General features: G+C 36.8%; 1 protein-coding gene across 2 annotated transcripts in view; it reads left to right on the top strand.

Annotated features, from left to right (window-relative positions):
- Positions 1–2,450: 2,450 nt before the first annotated feature.
- LOC139137440 (forkhead box protein J3-like) overlaps positions 2,451–19,600 on the top strand; it is a 56,610-nt gene continuing 39,460 nt past the window's right edge. For both annotated transcript variants that reach the window (XM_070705538.1, XM_070705537.1), the window contains exons 1-2: positions 2,451–2,841; positions 3,050–3,124. In XM_070705538.1, the coding sequence (XP_070561639.1) occupies positions 2,473–2,841; positions 3,050–3,124 (444 nt within the window). In that variant the 5' untranslated portion in view covers positions 2,451–2,472. The remainder of the gene's footprint in view (positions 2,842–3,049; positions 3,125–19,600) is intronic.

The raw sequence follows: 19,600 nt of genomic DNA, 5'->3' as shown, positions 1-19,600 counted from the left end.
ATGGGTCTATAACCGAGATTGCGCCTTTCCATTTTTCAATCGCCCGTTTAATGACTACACACACCAAAACACATGATCGAACATGACAACTGCAGAGGGATACCTCTAACCGAGCTTTGACATGCGGTTTTCATCGTGATAATTTTTTATGCTTTCAATGCACTTCGTTCAAACCGATGCATGCACCTTTTATGACGTCAGCAACCCTTGGTTGCTGTCGTGGGCAGATCGAGTACGGGATCGATAGATTGAGCAGAAAATCGATCGATCAAGCAGACTACCCAGCCCACGGGCGCCTGTATCAGTAACTCTTTGAACAAGTCCCCGAATGTATCATCTGGACTAACACCGAGCAATATCTTTGGAACTAGTTGGCGACCCGCACTCTTGATGTACTTGACCTTCACAAAACAGGGGTATTCCTGAAAGTTGACTCCCCGTCTTGTTGTTGTACCACGTCAAAATACTGCTATGACGTAGCGCTATTCAACATTTGACATAGTCCTTTAGCCCTGACTCCATACTAGTCTAATTCGAGTCCTCCGGACCTGAAAACACGAGAGACTAACCGACAGTATTATATGTAAAATAATTGTAATGCAGAAGAATGAATCGACGCATTAAAAAAAAAATCCAAACTCCTTTAGGCGATTCCGAGGAATAATTCATTACTTTCCCTTGCATTGAACAGAAAATATGTCATCATTCATCATCATGTTTACTCACCTTTAAAAAATAATATGTAAGATTTCTGGTTACATTTCTTTGACCTTAAAATCTAGTATTTTAAAACCTGAGATTTTTTTATAGAAGAATTTCATATCTCTTTAATTATTTTATTAATGCGACGTTTTTCTGGAGCAAAGGAAAGTACTTCAAAAATCAATACATATACTGACAATCATAAACAGGCATCAAGAACTTGACGTTGAATAAATTGCTTGCGATTAATTTTGGATATATATATATATATATATATATATATATATATATATAATATATATATATATATATATATATATATATATATATATATATGGGAAAGATGATGAACAGGAGATCTACCCGGGATAAATAAAATAAATCTCTGATTGTCGAGCGTAACGTTGTACAACTTCAGAAAATAAACTTTAAAACAATGTATGGCATTGCGCATTCGACCAAAACAACCAGAGTTTTAGCGTGTTTCTTAGATCGTTTTTATACTTTTTGCTGTTTATTAACTCAGGGATAAAGTACCAAAATTACGGAGAGACATCAGTATTAAGAGACTCTTGAACTCTCATACGTACACGTCGACAATCGTAATTTTCGCATGTTGTCTGAGGTACAAGAGACATCGCAAGTTGAATATACCCCGCTTTTAGGATCGTGTCATCTTGCAGATTCCTCGTTTTCACTTTGTGGAATTATGGAAGTTGTTTGACAACCAGGAGGACGTAAATAAACCCCTATGATGCGTACTCAACACCAAAACTGGAGATTCATAGATCACAGGCGAGATTTTGAGTCAACTGAGTGGTAAGAATTCGGTCGATTATAGAAGATCCGAAGTTTAGGTTGCCAGGATTCGAAGATAGGTGGATAAGATGCGAAGTTTGGAAGCAAAATCGGGCAGAGTGTGACTGGAAGACGCGAAAACAAATCATGAAGGCATAAGCTTATGGGTCTGTTCTAATGGGCGCATGGGCGCGTCGAGAAGGCAAGTACGTACGCGCACATGAAATCCGCCAACAGCATGAACAGCGGAGATACTTCGCGGGGTTCCCTTTGCGAAGGTAGTGCGGCAGTAGCAAGTCCCCTAGTCCGATGGTGCTGCCGCCCGTTATAAGTACACAGTCAATACATTTGACACTTTTTTGGATGTGCTTTTTCATGGAAATGGTATGTGCGACCGTACGTACTAACACGTTTATAGTATTATTACGGAAAACTTAACTAGCAAAAGGTGGGATTGAGCTCTGCATTACAGACAAAATATGGAAATTCCGTTCCCAAATTAATGATATAAACGTCTCCCTTTAAAAAAAAGTATTAGGATATTTTGAGCATTAAAATTCAAACCGGTCTTTATCGAGATGAAATCGCGCAAATCTCTACAGCTATTTTCCCAAACATAAATTATATCGGTGAACTTGTCAATTACAATTTCGCGGGAAAATGATGTCACTGACTGCGCGACTGCTGCCATGGAACTCTTCGCGGGGGGTATGATGCCAGGTAGATGTAATGAGGCTATACGTCCGCTGAACTACATTTTTACATTTGGCATTATTCATAAGTTTGGTGGGCCCATAGTTTCTCTTATTCCCTAGGAAACGATTCTCTAATTCGTACAGATTACTTTTGTCTTGTTAGATGCCTTATACTGTCCATAAAATCTTAATAATGAATTTTATTTCACCTTGAGCGGATTGATATATAATGACCCTTGCACATAGTAGTGCGGCTCCAGTACGAAAGAGAACCAAGATGGCGGAGTCGCAAAGTTTAGAGAGCAGCTTGACCGCGATGGACTGGTTACCCCGTCTGACTGTCGGAGGCGCCATGGGCAGCAGCCCGGCTGGCAGTAAAGGACAGCAGCTACCAAACAGTCTTTTAAACCAGAAAAGAGGTATAATCCCGATGAGGAACACTCCGGGTTCACCTCTCGATCCCACAGCAACATTAGATCAATCCGAAGCTCAACAACACAAGGACGGAAAACCTCCGTACTCGTATGCCAATTTGATAACGTTTGCTATCAATAGTTCGCCGAGTAAGAAGATGACACTCAGCGAAATATATCAGTGGATATGCGAAAATTTTCCATACTACAGAGAAGCTGGCAATGGCTGGAAGGTAGGAATTTCTTAATGTAAATAATGGACCGTGAGGAGGCGTTGCACAACTTAATAGACCGCATATTACGTCGTCTTCGATTGAATACCTCGCTTACGGCAAATATTAAAAGCTCACATGCCGCCCCACGCAGGTTTGTGCTTTCATCGATCTACCATACGTGACAATATTCTAACCCCTTTTTTGATATCTATTCTGTATATTCCAGAACTCTATCAGGCACAACCTATCGCTCAACAAGTGTTTTTTGAAGGTTCCCAGATCAAAAGATGACCCGGGCAAGGTAGGGTGAAGTTTTTATTGTGGCCTTAGATTTTGGTGCATCATGAATAGTACACCCATTATTTTCACTTTCATTGGACTAACAGTGACCGTGGACATAACCAACAAAGTGCGCCTCTTTAGTGTGCTCGGATGTAAACAAACCTATTCGTAGGGAAATGCGATAGTGTGAATCACTGCTAGACTTTATTTATGTCAACGGCCAGTTTTTTTACGCGACGCCGTCTGATGTCCTGCTGTTCAATGTCCTTACGGAGCCGGTGTATGTACGGCTTCGGTGAGAGCAATGCCATGAAATATTGCGTGGCTTCACATTTTCCAGTCGTCTTCTCGTCACATTCTGTTTAGTGACGCTTGCAAACATACGCGGACACGGTGCTGAAACCATCGTACCGTAACGTATAATATACTGATATTTTAAACTGCAAATCAAGTTTGACAGGCGACGTGTGTGCAACAGGTGTCATCATATTTCCTGATCGGTCAAAAAAGTTTGGAAATTCCGATATTTGGAAACTTCCTAAAACTAAAACACAAGGTAGTTTTCATGTTTATAGTTAAGGAAGCGGGTTGCACATCCTTGGACTTACTGAGAAGTTCAGTGATGGTTTTACAAAGAGGCTAAGTTACAATTCTTGATCTTGAATTATTTCTGATATGAGCGTTTTATACCAATTGGTATTTCGTTTTTGCATTAAATCAAAGATGAGAAGACGATAGTAATTTGTTCACAGTTGGTCTTTTTGAGATTGATGGATATTTTTTCAGACAGGGTGACAAATAACTGCATAGTGAAACTGATAGAAATTTTTTCCCATTATAAGGCTGTGTTTTTTGTTCCTTTATTCTTGACAGTGCAATGCATGAATTATAAACATTCTGTATGACACTCCCTATTTCATAAAACTTTCATCTTTAGAATGAAATTATATCATTGAAACATGATATTTTGTCAGAACAAAAATTATGTTGCCCTAGTTGTTTGACAGTTATTTTCCTTTTGTCAATAGAAAAGGATGAAGATGCAAATCAGTGTCCTTTTAAAAGAAATCCTCACCTAGATTGTTTACTCTTAAAATATTTTCATTTCAAACTTTGTGCAAAGGTAATGCTTTTGTTCCAAACACAGTCTAGAGGGACTGTGCCCTACGAGCATTGTACTTCAAACTCAGACAAGAAAACCAAACTAATTTGTTCATATCAACAGTGTTAAATTGTGTAATCAAGAACCATGACCGAGTAATTCTGTAATGTTATTTTCCGTGACTCAATCATTTCTGATTTAACATTCTCAATGTTAAATACAACACAAGCACATCTAACATGTTGTGACTTGTTGATGTTCAAATATTGTTCCACATGACATATGTGTTTGAACAAATCATTAAAACGGGAGGCAGACTAACACTTGGACTAGACTGAATCTCTTCAACTTTCACTTTGCTGTCCAAACATATCATCGACATTTCCTTTCAAAATTATGTCAATTTTTTATGATTTTAAATCTAAAAACTTGCTTTCTGAGAAAATTCTGTACCTTTAAATTGCTCTTCTATTGTTACTATTATTGTGCGCTGGGCATTATTGTACTAATTCATGTAACATTATGATTGAAACAGTTTCCTGTGTCCCTTTGACAACAAACCTGCTGAAAGATGACACAGAAAATCGCTATAGAATCAGTAATGACAATCCAGTTTCAGAAGCATCACATCCTTGTCATTGTGTTAGATAGACAACTTTCACAATTTGATGGAACAGCTTTATATTTTTGATAGTTTTTAAAATTCTCACTATCCAAATACAGGTAGTGCCTATGTTTGTCAGTCAGTGCCTATCCCTCCAAGATTTATTCATTACCTGCACTGGCTGAAATGATATTTTTGAAAACTCTGTGAATTTTTTATGTAGTTATGGCTCTACACTAATACAATACTGAAACAGCATTGATGTAAAAGAATATAGACATAAATTTCTAAACTGTTTTAGTCAAAACTAGCGGGCTATTTTAGATTTCTTTCTTCTTCTGTAATCACTCAATGACATGCTCTACTGATTACTTAAAATATTATGTGCCTGAAAAGTGAAAGACCTAGTATACTTGCTCAAACTTTCCTCAGTCAAACTTTCAACCATTCTCACACGAAATCAAGAAATAAAATCACGGGTAACTGTGCAAAGTTTGATACTAGAGAAGCAAATCACCTAGCATATACCGATATTTGAAAATCAAAATGGCCACCATACCTGTGTAACTCTGAGGGGAAAAATGGAATTTTTAATTTTCACAAAACTAAGACTCTGAAAATTTCACTGACTTCAAGAGCTTTAAAATAGCCTGTACAAGCAGTAGATCTGAAAAGAAATCTAAAAATTTGAGAAGCTATGTCCCCGAGGTGCATTCTACCTTGGGTTGAGATATTATCAACTTTATCAGATTCTTCACTCTCCTTTTGTGCATAGAAATATAGTTTTTCATTAATTCATTTACAAACATCAAATAATTATGTATGTGAAACATTGAAATTTGGTTTAAAAAAATTCATAGGGGAAATATTCCATGGCTGAAATTTGCAGCAAAAGTATTACATGTATTATGCCTTGTGGCTGTTGCAAGGTTTTAACCCTTTCACCACAATAGTTTTGCCGAAACCCATCATTATCACTTGTGATTGAGGACCTGTTAAAAGGGAATTGGGAAGGGTGAAGAGGTTAACACATTAAAAAGAAAGCAAAAAGAAAAAGAAAATTAAAACTCTGAAATGTTTATATTTTCATGCTGTTGTGATGAGGTCATTTATGGACTATCTAGAGTAACACAAAGTATATCTTTCAGACTAAGTGAGTTAATTAAATGGCAGGCAGAACTACATGTATTGTCTGGAATTACCTTTAAGAAAATATGCCGGCTCAGCATGTCAGAGTGTTTGCCAGAATGTACAAGGTTTTGAATTTATTATGTAAAAACCAAGTTCTTATCCTGCGTCTACGGGTTTTACCAAACTATTATAAGTATTATACTGGATACTGTAAAACTCAGGAAAAATTGCTTTTTCATCTCAGGATATTATTCCAGGACACAAAATTTAAAACATAGCAAAAATCAGCCTTTTTAAGTCCTGTCTTGATGCCCCTCCAAATCCGTAGAAAAGCAATATTGGTCCAAAGTGGATTTTGGCATGTCTGATATGAAAGACTGTGACATATTTCTGTGTCTCCCGAAAATCAAAATATTAACTTGATGTGTCAAGAGTAAAACATCAGCAATATTACCTGTATACATGGATTTTAAGTGTGAACAAGCTCAGCATTTGCATGCACAGTTATCACAAGAGTTGTGTTTCTTGACAAGCCAAATGTGATCTCACCATTTTGAAAATTTACAGTGTCAGTGAAATTCTGTCGGGCCCAAAGTCCTAGTACTGCTGTTTTAACTGCATTGGAAAGTTGCACTGATTTGATTGATTATTGTTTAGTATCATTGTGTCAACATTTTGTGAATAAATACCAGTTTCACTGTTTGCAGCTAAAAATATGCTGGTAGAAATGCAAGCCTTTATCCCTTTTCCTGCCGAGCGCCCTTGTCCGTTATTCTCCCAAGTCAGTAGAAAACCGCCCCATAATATGTGCCTGCAAAAGATTGGCTCTCCTGCATGTTATCCTGCCAGGCATTTTGGCAGAAATCGCCCATTTTCAGGGTAGTTTTAGCCGTACTTATACGTGTTAGACTTCGATAATTTCTACATGCCCGTAGACAGGGGAAGGAGCTCAAGGGTTGCTGCAGAAAAAAATTGAGGTCACCGGCTTTGTTTGCCCCTGGGAGTGTGTCATTTTATTGCCGTTTCATGTTTATTTTTTCGGAAATAAACTCCTTCAGTATTACGTACGTCCGCTAGGCACAAACATCACCTCACTCGTCTGTTAGTCAGAGACCCTGAGGGTCGTGCTAGGGGTGCAGCAGCACCGTCAAACCTGTCCTGTTTCCCCAGGGTAGGGTCAATTGAATACGTACCTCCAACGACTTGGCAGTGTAGCACAAAAACTACGTTTTTGCCGTTGTATTAACGACATGGCTGAGCCATTGAAGCACAGCTTTACGTAGTTTTGCCAGCTCAGTTGGGAGTTGGCTTACGAGTGTTACCGTTCATTACTGACTTAATCGAGTGGTCCTCAGTCAGGTACGGGTTTGTACCGACATGGCTTGGGCTGCAGCTAACCAGTGATAACCAGTCACTACCCCCAGTCTTCAGTTCACTTTTGCGATGCACGGGTGCAACGCAATATGCTTCCATTGTTCTAGCCATCGACGTGTCCACATGCTGGCAGCCATATTGTACTGCTAGCTGGTTTGCATAACAAAAGCAGTCCCTGCTAAATGCAGGCGGTATCCCCGTACATGTAGCATATTGACCTCATGTCACCTTTTGAATTCTCTGTACGCAAACAGCGTACGTAGTTACCAATGCGTCGGCAAGAGGATACGTTTGCCTGCAAACCAGAGCCAATACTTCGGACGATGGAATAAATAAAAAATCCAAAGCTACGTCCATTGAATGGCATGGCCAAGGCGGTGAAGGACGTTGCCTGGCTTGAACTTGCAGAGCTGAAGCCAGCTAGCTTAGTACGTCGGACACCAGTTTGTAATGGTATTTCCGAGTCGTTCATATCCGTTCCATCGGAGGAACAAGTCGAGCCGTCCCGTCAAAAATACGTTCTCATTTTCAGTCACGCACAACTGAATAAGTGACTTTCGTCTCGCACCATCGGCATATCTGCCAAGTCGTTTGCAAGAGGTAGCCTTCTAGATTAGCATTGCCGAGTTGGTCAAGTTCGGCAGCAATCTCTATAGTGCCAGGCAGCCAAGTACGTCCAACTCCGCCAGAAAACGTCACCATGCTATCCTGCCAAGTCCGCTAAAAAGCGGTAAAAAAAAACCAGCCCCCCTCGGGTGTGGGGGACTGGCGGACAGGTTTCTGCACCTTTCCCTGTCTATCGACTCCCTGCGAACCCATTTCGAGGGGAAAAGGCGTTCCTTGTCAGAAAACCTCTCCTCGGATGACCCCTAAACGCACAGGGGATAGCAAAACGTAGTGCCGTCGACTTAGCAGGAAAGGGGGTACCCAAAAAGGGCCCGATTTCCACCGCGTTGGGAGAATAACGGTCACCAGTGCTTAGATTCTGGCTACACCGAATTTCAAGCGGATTTTCACCGACTTGGCAGGAAAAGGGTTAAAATGATCTGGTGGTTGGCAAGTTCATATTTCAAATTTTTATAATTTTTAGCTGATATTTTTTCCCCACTTTGATGGCAGCGACTTCAATACTGTATACAGTAAAACCACTGATAGCCTTTGTTAAATGGCTGTTATCACCTCCCTTACTTTGATATCATGCAGGGTTTTGTTTGGACTTTCGCTTCATCAACTTCAGGTTCTTGAACACAAAATCTCTTTTGAGTTTCATTTTCCATGCAGTCTAATACCTGTCTTTTGTCTTGTAATGATACAATATTGACAAAGGAATATTGAAATGTTGTTCTTGCATCTTTTCACAGAAACACTCAATATTACCATAGCAAGTGTTCAGGAAAGACTACAAATTACAGACTCCTATACTCCTTAATTGTTTTGTGAGTGTTCTACATATGGTTGATTTCAGAAGAAAAATATGTTTTTCACAACTTTGATGAAATGAGAGCAAATTAAAAAATATGAAAAAAAATGAAGCATTAGAATAAGGTAGTATTTAACAAAATGCTGAGCTTGTTCGCACACAAAGGGGAAGTTACAAGACTGTGGGCGCACAATAGGGGGATTAATGATGACGCAGTCATTTGCACACCCTGGGCGGGAGTTTTTGAATTTTCACAGCATCGCATTGACTGTATGATAAATTTGAATAATCATGATGGGTATTTTCATGACATATGCAAAGAGGGAATACATTTGAAACAAACATGTTCTCCGATAAAAACGAAACATTTTTTTCAGTTTATTTTTGACACAAGTTCAGTCACCATATAGTCACAGACATATGCAAGATCCAGTGACAATGAATGCCTGAAAAATGGCAAAATTATGGGATTCAGGGACCAAAAACGGAACATCTGATCATTAGCATTGCGTTTTTACATTTGCATAGATTTACGATAATTTGGCTTTTATAAGGGAAGTTCCTGTTTAACAACAGTGGAAGAAACATACAGTATCAAGCTATACCATGTCAATAAATTTTGTCTGATTAGATCAGAATGAAAAGAAAGCACAGCAAAGACCCCCCCCCCCCCAATAAAATCTTGATGAAGTAGCTTGTTCTGATGGAGTTGGTGACTATGCAAAAGTCAATATGATGTCATTTTCTGTATAATTGCATATGATTAGACATAAACAGTGATAAGAAAAAGAGGCATTCCAGTGTTCCCATCTTAATTTTTGAGATCCATTGTCAAGCAATACAACATACCCTTTGACTTGAGGCAGTTTTCATGGCTTTATGTCAAATATCTGCCTTGAAACATGTAGGGAACTGATTACAATTGAGGAATTGCCATTTCCTTCCAGTGTAGAGCTCTAAAATTTTCTTTTACAAATGAAGTTTAGATTTTATGAACAAAAAAGTGCATTGTTTACTAGTAGTGAACATACTCAGTGATAAATTTATCAAGAGACTGGAAAACTGCTGAGTCATAGGGAAAGACATTTGTTCATATCATCTTCTGCCCTTCTGGCAAATGAGGGGCGATGAGCTTCCAGTTGCCCCATTGCTTGTCTGTCTCTATGTGTATGTGTACTTATTTGTATACATGTGTATATGTATCATTTGTATATCTGTATGTATACATGTATATAAATGTATGCATATACAATTTATGTACATGTCAATCTGTCCCTCCATTGAGTTTCTCAGAAGAAACGGTGGCCCTTGTCAGCTGGCAATTTGGTTTGTACATGTACTGTCAGTCAATGACAGAATTCCTGTGATGTTATTGTCATTGCTCAAAAAATATGCAAATGAGCTCAATAAATGCAGAAATGCTATAAAAAAATTAAACACCGAAACTACCGGACCCAGACCTTTGAAATTTTCCAAAAATAAGTCCTGCTGTGGTGCAGACCCTAAGTGTGTTCTCCAAGTTGATCATTATGCAAATTAGTGAAACAAATGTAAAAAGAATGATCAGAATTCCAAGAAAATACTCACTTTGTGGTATGCTTCCTATTTTGATGGATCACATGACTGATATGTAAATTAGCATAAATTATCCTAAAATTTGGAAAAAATGCTAAACTTGGGAAGTACTTTCTCTGTGACTTTATACATGTAATTTCTTGTCACTTAAACATTTTCATAATTGCTAACAGCATTCAGATGTAGTTTGTTCACTATAGTTGGTAAAATGATAGATATGCAAATGAGCTAAACAATGTAAATATGAAAATGATCAAACATGTATAAGTTATACACGACTCATATTTAGAAGGAAATAACCTCTAAGAAAAAATCATAGACATCACATCATGACATGCAGATTGAGATTTTTATTGCAACAGGTGTCAATTATTGGAGTTTGAAATAAATGAAATAGATAAATAAATAAATTACAAAAGTATGACATCTTTACTATTAGAACAAATATTGATTTACTACATGTGTATGTCTGCCATGCAAATAACTTCAATAACGCTACATATGAATTCTATAAAAGTGCGTAGTCTGACATTTCATGTTCTTCTTGAACTAGACAATGTAAAATTATTTTCACAATTTGGTGAAGAATTTAAACTACTGTTCTGACATATATATTCCTCGCCGCCAGTACAATTTTACAGCTATGGTATCAACAGATTTTCTAGAAAAAAAGAGAGACATTCTTTGACGGAAAATGCCATGCAGTGAACCAGAGATCCATGTTTCATTTCTCTTTTGAGGAAACATGGTGAGATAATTGTATTTGGAAAGCAGCCAAGTTTTATCTGCCTGGTGAAGCATTGCATCGGTATGCAATGAAATTTGAGAATTCCGGTGGTGTAGTGCACATAATACAGTTGAAAAATTAAACCACAGCTAGGGCTGTTTTTTTACTTTCCTGCATGCTAGATGCAAGTGTACTTGGTTTTGCTCTCAACAACCAAGAGCATTCACATTGCGTTGTTTCAAAAAAATCTGAAGGCCATTTTTGCCACCAGGGACTAAAATTTTTCACAATTGTACTTTGCAGACCATCATCAGTCAAAAATGTACAATTTCAAATGACTTTTGAGTAAAATTGACTTGCAAATATCAAAATCAAGCTAAATTGTAATACCAGTTGTGCCACTTCTGTGAAGTTTTCCAAATCACATCGAAAAAATGCTTCTGGCAAAGTGGTCTGAGTAAAAATCAATGCACTGCCCAGGTAACCGTCCAGCCCACTGTTTACACAGCGTCAGTTCTGTACCAAAGTACAACATCTTTTGAGAACTCCCATTCACAAATAACCTACATATTTGTTACAAACCTTTCTGAGTGAATAAAGATATACAGTGTTTCGTATACAATTGCAGGGTTTGAACGACATGAGAGAAAGTAACATCATCATATCATGTATTGTAAAAGTTACATTCACATGTCACTCAGTCTATGCCTGTTTTTAATAACGTAAATCTTGATAGCAGAGTTTTGTTTATGTCATACTGACCATTGTTTTTTAACATCATTGACAAATGTGAAACTGCAACTCCAAAGACTGTTGAAAAACTCAGGGACAGTTAACTTTGTGTGTCCTGTTGAGGAAAAGGTGCTTTTTTGCTATTTATTCAATATTTTCAGTGGTTGAGAATTTCAAACAGACTGTGGAAATTATTGAATGCTTTCTTTAGTGTTCATATCCTTTGAATACATGTATGTAGCATGCATAACATAATGGGAGGTACTGGTTATACTATAGGTGTATTATGCATTTGCCACAGGTAATATGTATGTAGTGTACATGTGTGTGTATTTATGTGTTGGGTGTATGTATGTGTGTAGTAATGTGTGTACTTGTATGCCTGCATCCAGCCATATTTGTACATAGGCAAGTATGTGTGTACGTGTATGTATGCATGCATGCATATTTTATGTGTGCATGTATGTGTGTATGCATGTATATATGTATGCATGTATATACAGTACAGTCTGAATCCAACATCCCAGCAGGCACATTTTTAACACACATGCCCACCTTCACCGTGAACGTGTTCACTCGAGTAAGCATGTTCATCAGGACGCTTGTTTATGTTTGACATGTTACTGTGCCAGCTCATGGAAATAAATATTAACATTGTGCCAAGTAGATAAGATGTTCAAAAGACATTTAGTGGCTTCTTCGACAATGTTGTAAAAATTAAACAACCTTATTGATTGTAAGAAACACAATTTTGAAGAACCAATTTTTTATAGGAGACTCAGGTAATCATTTTCCTGTGAGTATAGTTTATCTTGGCAAGCTTGTGAAGCCAGCTTCAGAACAGTATGATACAACACTTTTGACTTTGATCAACACATATACCTGCCCTGGTTAGTTGGAGGAGGTCTGACTTCGTTACAGCTTTCCCATTTCAACATCAGTTGAGGACAAATTTGCGAAATTGTTGTAATTGTTGTAATTGCCATGGAAATGGTTTAAATACAACCTAAGCTACATTTAAGTTTCCAGAAAGTCAGAAGTTATTCAAGTGGCAGACCGTATTAAAAAAAAATTGCATCATCACATATGGTAGTTGGCTGTGAATTCTTAGCTGAATCATCTGTGCTGATGTGAAACCAATGTTCAGTTCTCTGTTACTGCTGTTAACACTCTGAGTGGCAAAGTTAATTTTTGTAAAATTAATTTTTATAAAATATACCCAAGTCAAATTTTTTCAGACTTTTGCAAAAATTTTGATAAAAAACTATAACCAATGAAATGTGATGTCTATTTTATCCAAAATTATAAAAAAAAGTACAGAAAAATTCATAAAAATTGGTGAAATTTTGCACTGAAATTTTGGTACATCTAGGAAAAATTACAGCACTCAAAAGGTTAGGAATTTGGATATCTGAAGCTTGCTTTGCATCTGGCAAGTTATTTCTAAAGAGCAGATTTGACCATCAGTAGAGGCCAGACTTCACATGGTCAAGATGGAAAACAGGTTGTTCTTTCTGGGAAGCAGCATGTGACGTGTACCGCTCCCATTGGATCAGACCTTCGGCAGACTTGTCCTGTGTCTTGGCGGCATGGATTGAAACGAGATGCAACATGTTTACGTTTACCTTTGACCACTCCATGTCAAATAGCTACCAGTAACAAGATTGGCACAAGCTGCCCCTTTACTGCTCATTAGAAAGCAGAAAACACCAGTGGGCATAATCTCATGGTAGACTGAGTCAAAATAATTGACTGATGGGTGGGTGTGTACACATCCGTGCTGGTGGTAGCATGGAGTAATGCCAAAACTTTCCAAGAAAAATTCATCAGTTGGCTTTATGCCAGCTAATCAGTGGATAAATCTTATCGCTACGATTCCATATGCCAATATATCTTGGATGATGAATCAGTGTGATGTATCACTATAGCAACAACGAGAAAAGATGATGATGATGATGATGACGATGATGAGGATGGGATGTGTTATACTCATGTATAATGGTTCATGAAATCTCATCATCCGAGAATTTTCCTCAAAGATGATTAGTTTGAAAAGTAAATTCTAGGGACAGTCTGTCAGAATTTGAAAATTTTATGGTACCGTGAAGTGTAATCATAAACATTTCTTCCAAAATTAAGAACCTTGTGACGTGACTGATCTTCAGAACCTCTTTTCACTACCGTTGCTAGTTGCATATTTTTGCTTGTGGTACAATAGTCACACATGTTTGCATAGAAATCAAGTGACAAAGGTTAATTTGACATAAAGATTTGATGCAGCGGGGTTGGTTGATCAGAATGTCTTGGCAGAGTGAATGTTTCAAAATTTTCAAAGGTGAGAAGTTAACAATGAATAATTAAAAAAATGATCATTTTCACATAAATCTGAATAGTGTTATGGAAGAGATGGTTGTTAACATTTACTCAGAAATATTTGTATCAAAAAAAGATGCACAATAAATTTTCTGGGACAAATTTTTGGCATGCAAATAGCTGAGTTGGTAATGGTAAGCCTAAGAAACAAAACAAACTGTTACAAACTGTTACTACAGCAAAAAACAGGATGGTTGGACAGTCTCATATACATTACGTTTACTTTTTTGTACGTAGCATACAAGTTTTGTAGATAACATTGTAGATAAGAAGAGCCGACTCATTTGAGTGTCTGGATAGAACACACAAGGGAATTGATAAATTACTTGTTGAGTTGATAGTAGAGACTGAAGTTAATTAGGACAGCACTCTGGCTAAACAAACCATAATACAATGTATACCTACTGATGCCAATCTGTTTTTATAGACACACAAGGATAAACAGTGGAGTGGAGTGTTACATGATTGGTATTTCACTCAAATGAGTCGGCTCTTTTATCTACAATGTTATCTATAGAACTTGTGTGGGACTTACAAAAAAGTAAACGTAATGTATATGAGACTGTTCAACCATCCTGTTTTTTGCTGTAAGCCTAGTGTTGCAAGTATCATGTTCAGGCTATCAAAGACGTTGAATGTATTTTGTCCAGAGAAAAGTTTGAAGGAAAATCTTGGTTTGATTTTGAGAGAAAAGAGAAAAGCGTAAGAAGTAATTTGTCAACGTTTGACTATTAGATGGCCTTGCAGTGTTTTATATGTGACATCTGATAATGAACAACGTACATTATTAAATGACATGTACAATATTTGGTAGTTCAAGTTGCAGTATTCAAAAATCAAAAGACCAGCCAGCTTCACCTTATCTTAACCAATAACTGTTGGGGATGTCACAACTTGATGGAAATTCATACAGTCACTTTCGTTGCTTCGTCAATCAAGTTTCTTCAATCTTGTAAAGACATAACTGTTTTGATACATGTGTGTATTATCAAAATATGTAAATCAACAGAAGTTATATCTTCAGATGTGTTTGTAGTCATTTCTATCATGATGCATGATGAAAACGAATCAGAGATTGTCGTTTTCAGGATCATTGAGTCTGTTAGGATAATTGAACAATACTGTGTTGTCTGCATGGGATGTTAGATTTGTGTGGCCAGTATCAGATTTCATAGACAGTATTGTCTATTAGAGGAAGTTACATCACAAAAGATATCTACAACAGGAAGTACTTGAGTGGTTACTATCAGAGCAGACAAAAACTGTGATGTAAATTTCCCTATATTGACTCACAAATGAATCACAAATGAATATGCAAATATTCTTGATGTAAACAAGTTATGTAATGTTTACAAGTGGTATAAAGGTTTCAGGTGGGCTTCCTACATTCATTCATATTTATTTCAGTAAAGCTCAATTTTCATAAAGCGCATTATTTTGCATATTCGATCCAGGTACCCTGTTGGGACGCTGTTTGATGAAGCTTATCAGATAATTGTGAAAATTTACCCAAAAATTGGTGAGGTTATTGAACTGACCGATAAGCTGGCGTTGTCATCGCAAAAGTGATCTTTATCAAACTGAAAATCATCTCTCTTTCTATGAAAAGCATTGAATTTCTGGAAATATTTCATGGAATTTTATCTTACCACAGTCGATGCATCTAATATTTGTGTAAGTTGGTATTAAACTGACTCCTGACTTTCAAACAGGCGTTTATTTGCTAATGATATATGTTGTTGTTACCATAATGATTTTATTCTCATCATCTCATGGGAACCAATTATTTTCTGTGGTTTAATTAGCTCAGCCGTAGGAATGGGAGATACAATGCATGTTGATGGATGTGACATTGTTGTAAAACAAGGGGCATTGTTTCGATGTATAGACCTGTACATTGATATTGCTGTCAGTTACATGAAACTTGTTTGACAAATCATGAACTGATATTTCTTAATATTCATTATTCATTCCTCACTAGAGATGAAAAGAAATTAAGAAAATAAAATTAAAACAAGTACAAATTGTATAAGTACAAAATAAAACAATGAATATTTATGGAAAAATTTCAATTCTTGTCACAACGGATTGATATGTCAAGAGTGACAACAAGTCTTGCTGATTTAGCAAGATGTCATGAGGTCTGTGGTAAAATAGTATTTAGACGAGTGCTAAAATGGGTTCCACAACTAGTGTAACAGGTTAATTCTGAATCAAAGGGTTTAGATCATAATTGGTAAAACTTCGGGCAGAAAAACATTAAATGATAAAATGGACATTATTAAAAAGCCCTCTACTGAACAACCGCCTCCCTAATATGGTCAGTGGCCAAATGTAATTGCTCTTACTTGGTACATTACCTGTGTATAATGGTCAGTATATTTGACTCTGAAAGACCTCTTTGACAAATTCTTAGAATGAGAGCAACAAAATTACTCTAATTTGACCAATTTTTATTGCTGCATCATATTTGCTTTCGAAATTAAAGGCGAGTGTTATGATTTTCAGAGATTTGTGATATTGAATTTTATTATTACTGTTATCATTTCCTAAATTCATCTCTTGGAACACCATCTGCATGAAAAGTAATGCCATACCCACTCTCTATAGAAGGCCCTCTGCCATACAGCGGTCACTTTTTCTTGGACCCTAGTGTGACCACTTATACACAGGTTTCACTGTACTTCAAATGCTCTTTCCTTAAGAATCCACACAAACATTATAATGTTTGCGCAATGACCCGTTTGATTCTTTTAAATAATAAGAAAATTTACCTTTGATAAACTGACAAACTATACCTGTGATTAGATACGGGGGAAATATTAATGTAATTAGTAAAATTTGTATGAATATATTTCCACTAGGAAAGACGCTGTATTCTTAACACTTCATTATTACATGCTACATGCCTGAGATGTGCTGCTGGCACAAAAATTAAAGGGTTTGTCCACATCATTACTGTCAACATAAGCCGCGTCTCTGTGTTTTGATTTAATTAATTATGCGCAAAGAGGAATACGCTGAGCGTTTTTACCTTCAAGATACTACACCACTGGCACCACGCTTGCCAAGAAATATTCACAAAACTCAGTTTATGATCAAGTTCTGTATCTACCATTCCAAGCAACAAATGTAAAGGAATACACAGTATTGTCTTGTAAACTCCGGCTTTTATCCGACGGTAGAAATTAAGTTAGATGTAAACCAGTCTTCTATTCTTTACGTCAGTTGATCTGTATCGTCTATCGTGCATAACTTGTGTCACATTCATGTTTTCATAATTCATTATTCATTCTCTCAGCTATTTCCTGTAGAATTAGACAATCTGCATGTTCTATGTAAAATATTTAGTTTAGTTGTATCAACCACTAAATTGTTTTTTAGCCCCAGTTCTTCATGATGTTAATTTTCGATAATTTAAAAAATGCTCAGAATATTGTAAGGTGCAAAAAATCTGATTGTTTTAAATATTCACCCTACAATTCATTGAAATGAGAATATTCATTTGTTAGGCTGTAGTCACTAGGTCATGGATGCCATTGTTTTACCAACTTTTGCAATGTTATGTCAAATAATTCTAATTTACAACTCTGTGCTCTTTTCTCAGTATAACATTTGGAATTTGTCCGACAATTTGTTCTGATAATGATCAGTCACCTTTGGAGCACTGTGTTCTGATTTTAGATAAAAATCAAGCTATCATCAATTATGTCAGACATTGTACATGTGATTGTAATATGGTACATGTATAAATCATACGTGATCAAAATTATTCAGTGAAAAGCTGTTCGATCAGTTCTATTTTGTTGAATTTGCAAAACATCCTTCGTATTATTGTCAGTAGCACCAGGCAGGTCCTGGTTTCAACCTTGCACAGAACCACCAGTTATGTGTGTACACTCTAGGTGTTTATTAAATTATAAATATCATTGTTGTCCCCAGGAATTTCTGATAGCATAGTGGCTAATTTGCATAACAATAGTTAACTGTTATGTTAATGGTTTCTATTGTTTTACCAAAAAGTAAAGAGCAGTGGCCACTATGCTTAATTGCTGTGACAAAAGTTCTTGAGAGTTGATGTACATTTTGCATTATTTCATAAATTGCATTAAATACCTGTATTGTGTATCCAATATACATATAGCATACACAGTATAAATAGCATACACATAGTATACATGTATCATACATAGTAACAGCAAAGACATATACAGCAGTAGTCTATGGTTACGAGCTTACACGATGTGTATAATAGCATGCATAGACAGTGGAAGAAGCATAGACAATTTCATAGATAACAGATAGCAAAGATGGCACCGTAAAAACCAATGAAATTATGTGCTACAACACAGTACTTGAGTCAAATGTACCCCCAAATTCACTTCAACCTATTAAGCTTTATCATGTCAACGTATGAAAAGAGATAGCAACTTGCTTGGCAAATTTTCTAATTTCAAGTGACCATTGCTAGTACTACTTTCATTCCTGGACCGTAATGTGACAGTGACACACGGTGTACGTGCATGGCCAAGCAATCAACGCCAATTACAACTTCTTTTGTACAGCCTGTTCTTTTGTAACCATTGACGTCACAAAGTCTTGTTTGAAAAAGTTCCGAACTTCTGTACGTGTCCTATCTTTGTCTGGATCTGTTAGAACAAAAACACCATTCCATGCCATAAATAGATCTATCAATGCTGTCACGCATTGTTCCTGAGGAGCGGCTAACAAAAGGCATTCTGACGTCATCTATTATTGTGGTAGGCCATTGTAAAGTGAATTCCCCGCCACACATTCTTTCATTGATTCAAAACTGTACTGCTTCTTTTTCTTCCCTGAGAATTTTATCTCTCCGTCGTGACCTCACGTGAATCAAGATTCTATGTTTCTTTGTGGTGCTTTTGCTACAGTGGCAAGGTGTATGGTTTAGCCAGGTGCAGTGTAGTACTCCAACGTGTTATGACGTGTTACCTTAGGAACCTCCAACATTCCATCCAGGCCACGTTCAGTCTGCTAACTGTGGAATGCCTTGAAAACAAAAATCTGGTAGAAAGTCTTGTTTACAAATGTACCAAGGTGTCAATATTTGCATAACAGTCCAGTTTTAGATTGCATATGGTACGATTACTGTGTACCCATTTTCACAGTTTTGAATCAAAATAAAAAAGAAAACGATACCTTACTTACAGAACAGTGAAGACACAACAATCACATAAATGCAGACTATACAATCACATCTTCAGATCTCAATAAACTGGAATACCATTTTCAAAATATTCATACTTTTTATTTTGCTTTTATGTAAATATTTCATACACCAATAGTAGTAGTACATGTAATAACCAAAATTAAAAACACAATACTCCATGAAATAGTTTGGTGTCTTGAAGAAGTAGAAGGATTAATGTTGCTTCATGACCTTTATGCAAATTTTGTGACCTGTAACGGTACACAGAT

Source organism: Ptychodera flava, chromosome 7 (genome assembly GCF_041260155.1).
Source record: "Ptychodera flava strain L36383 chromosome 7, AS_Pfla_20210202, whole genome shotgun sequence".
NCBI lineage: Eukaryota > Metazoa > Hemichordata > Enteropneusta > Ptychoderidae > Ptychodera > Ptychodera flava.
The sequence above is the reverse complement of the archived record's forward strand: the minus strand, read 5'-3'. Positions and strand labels throughout refer to the sequence as shown.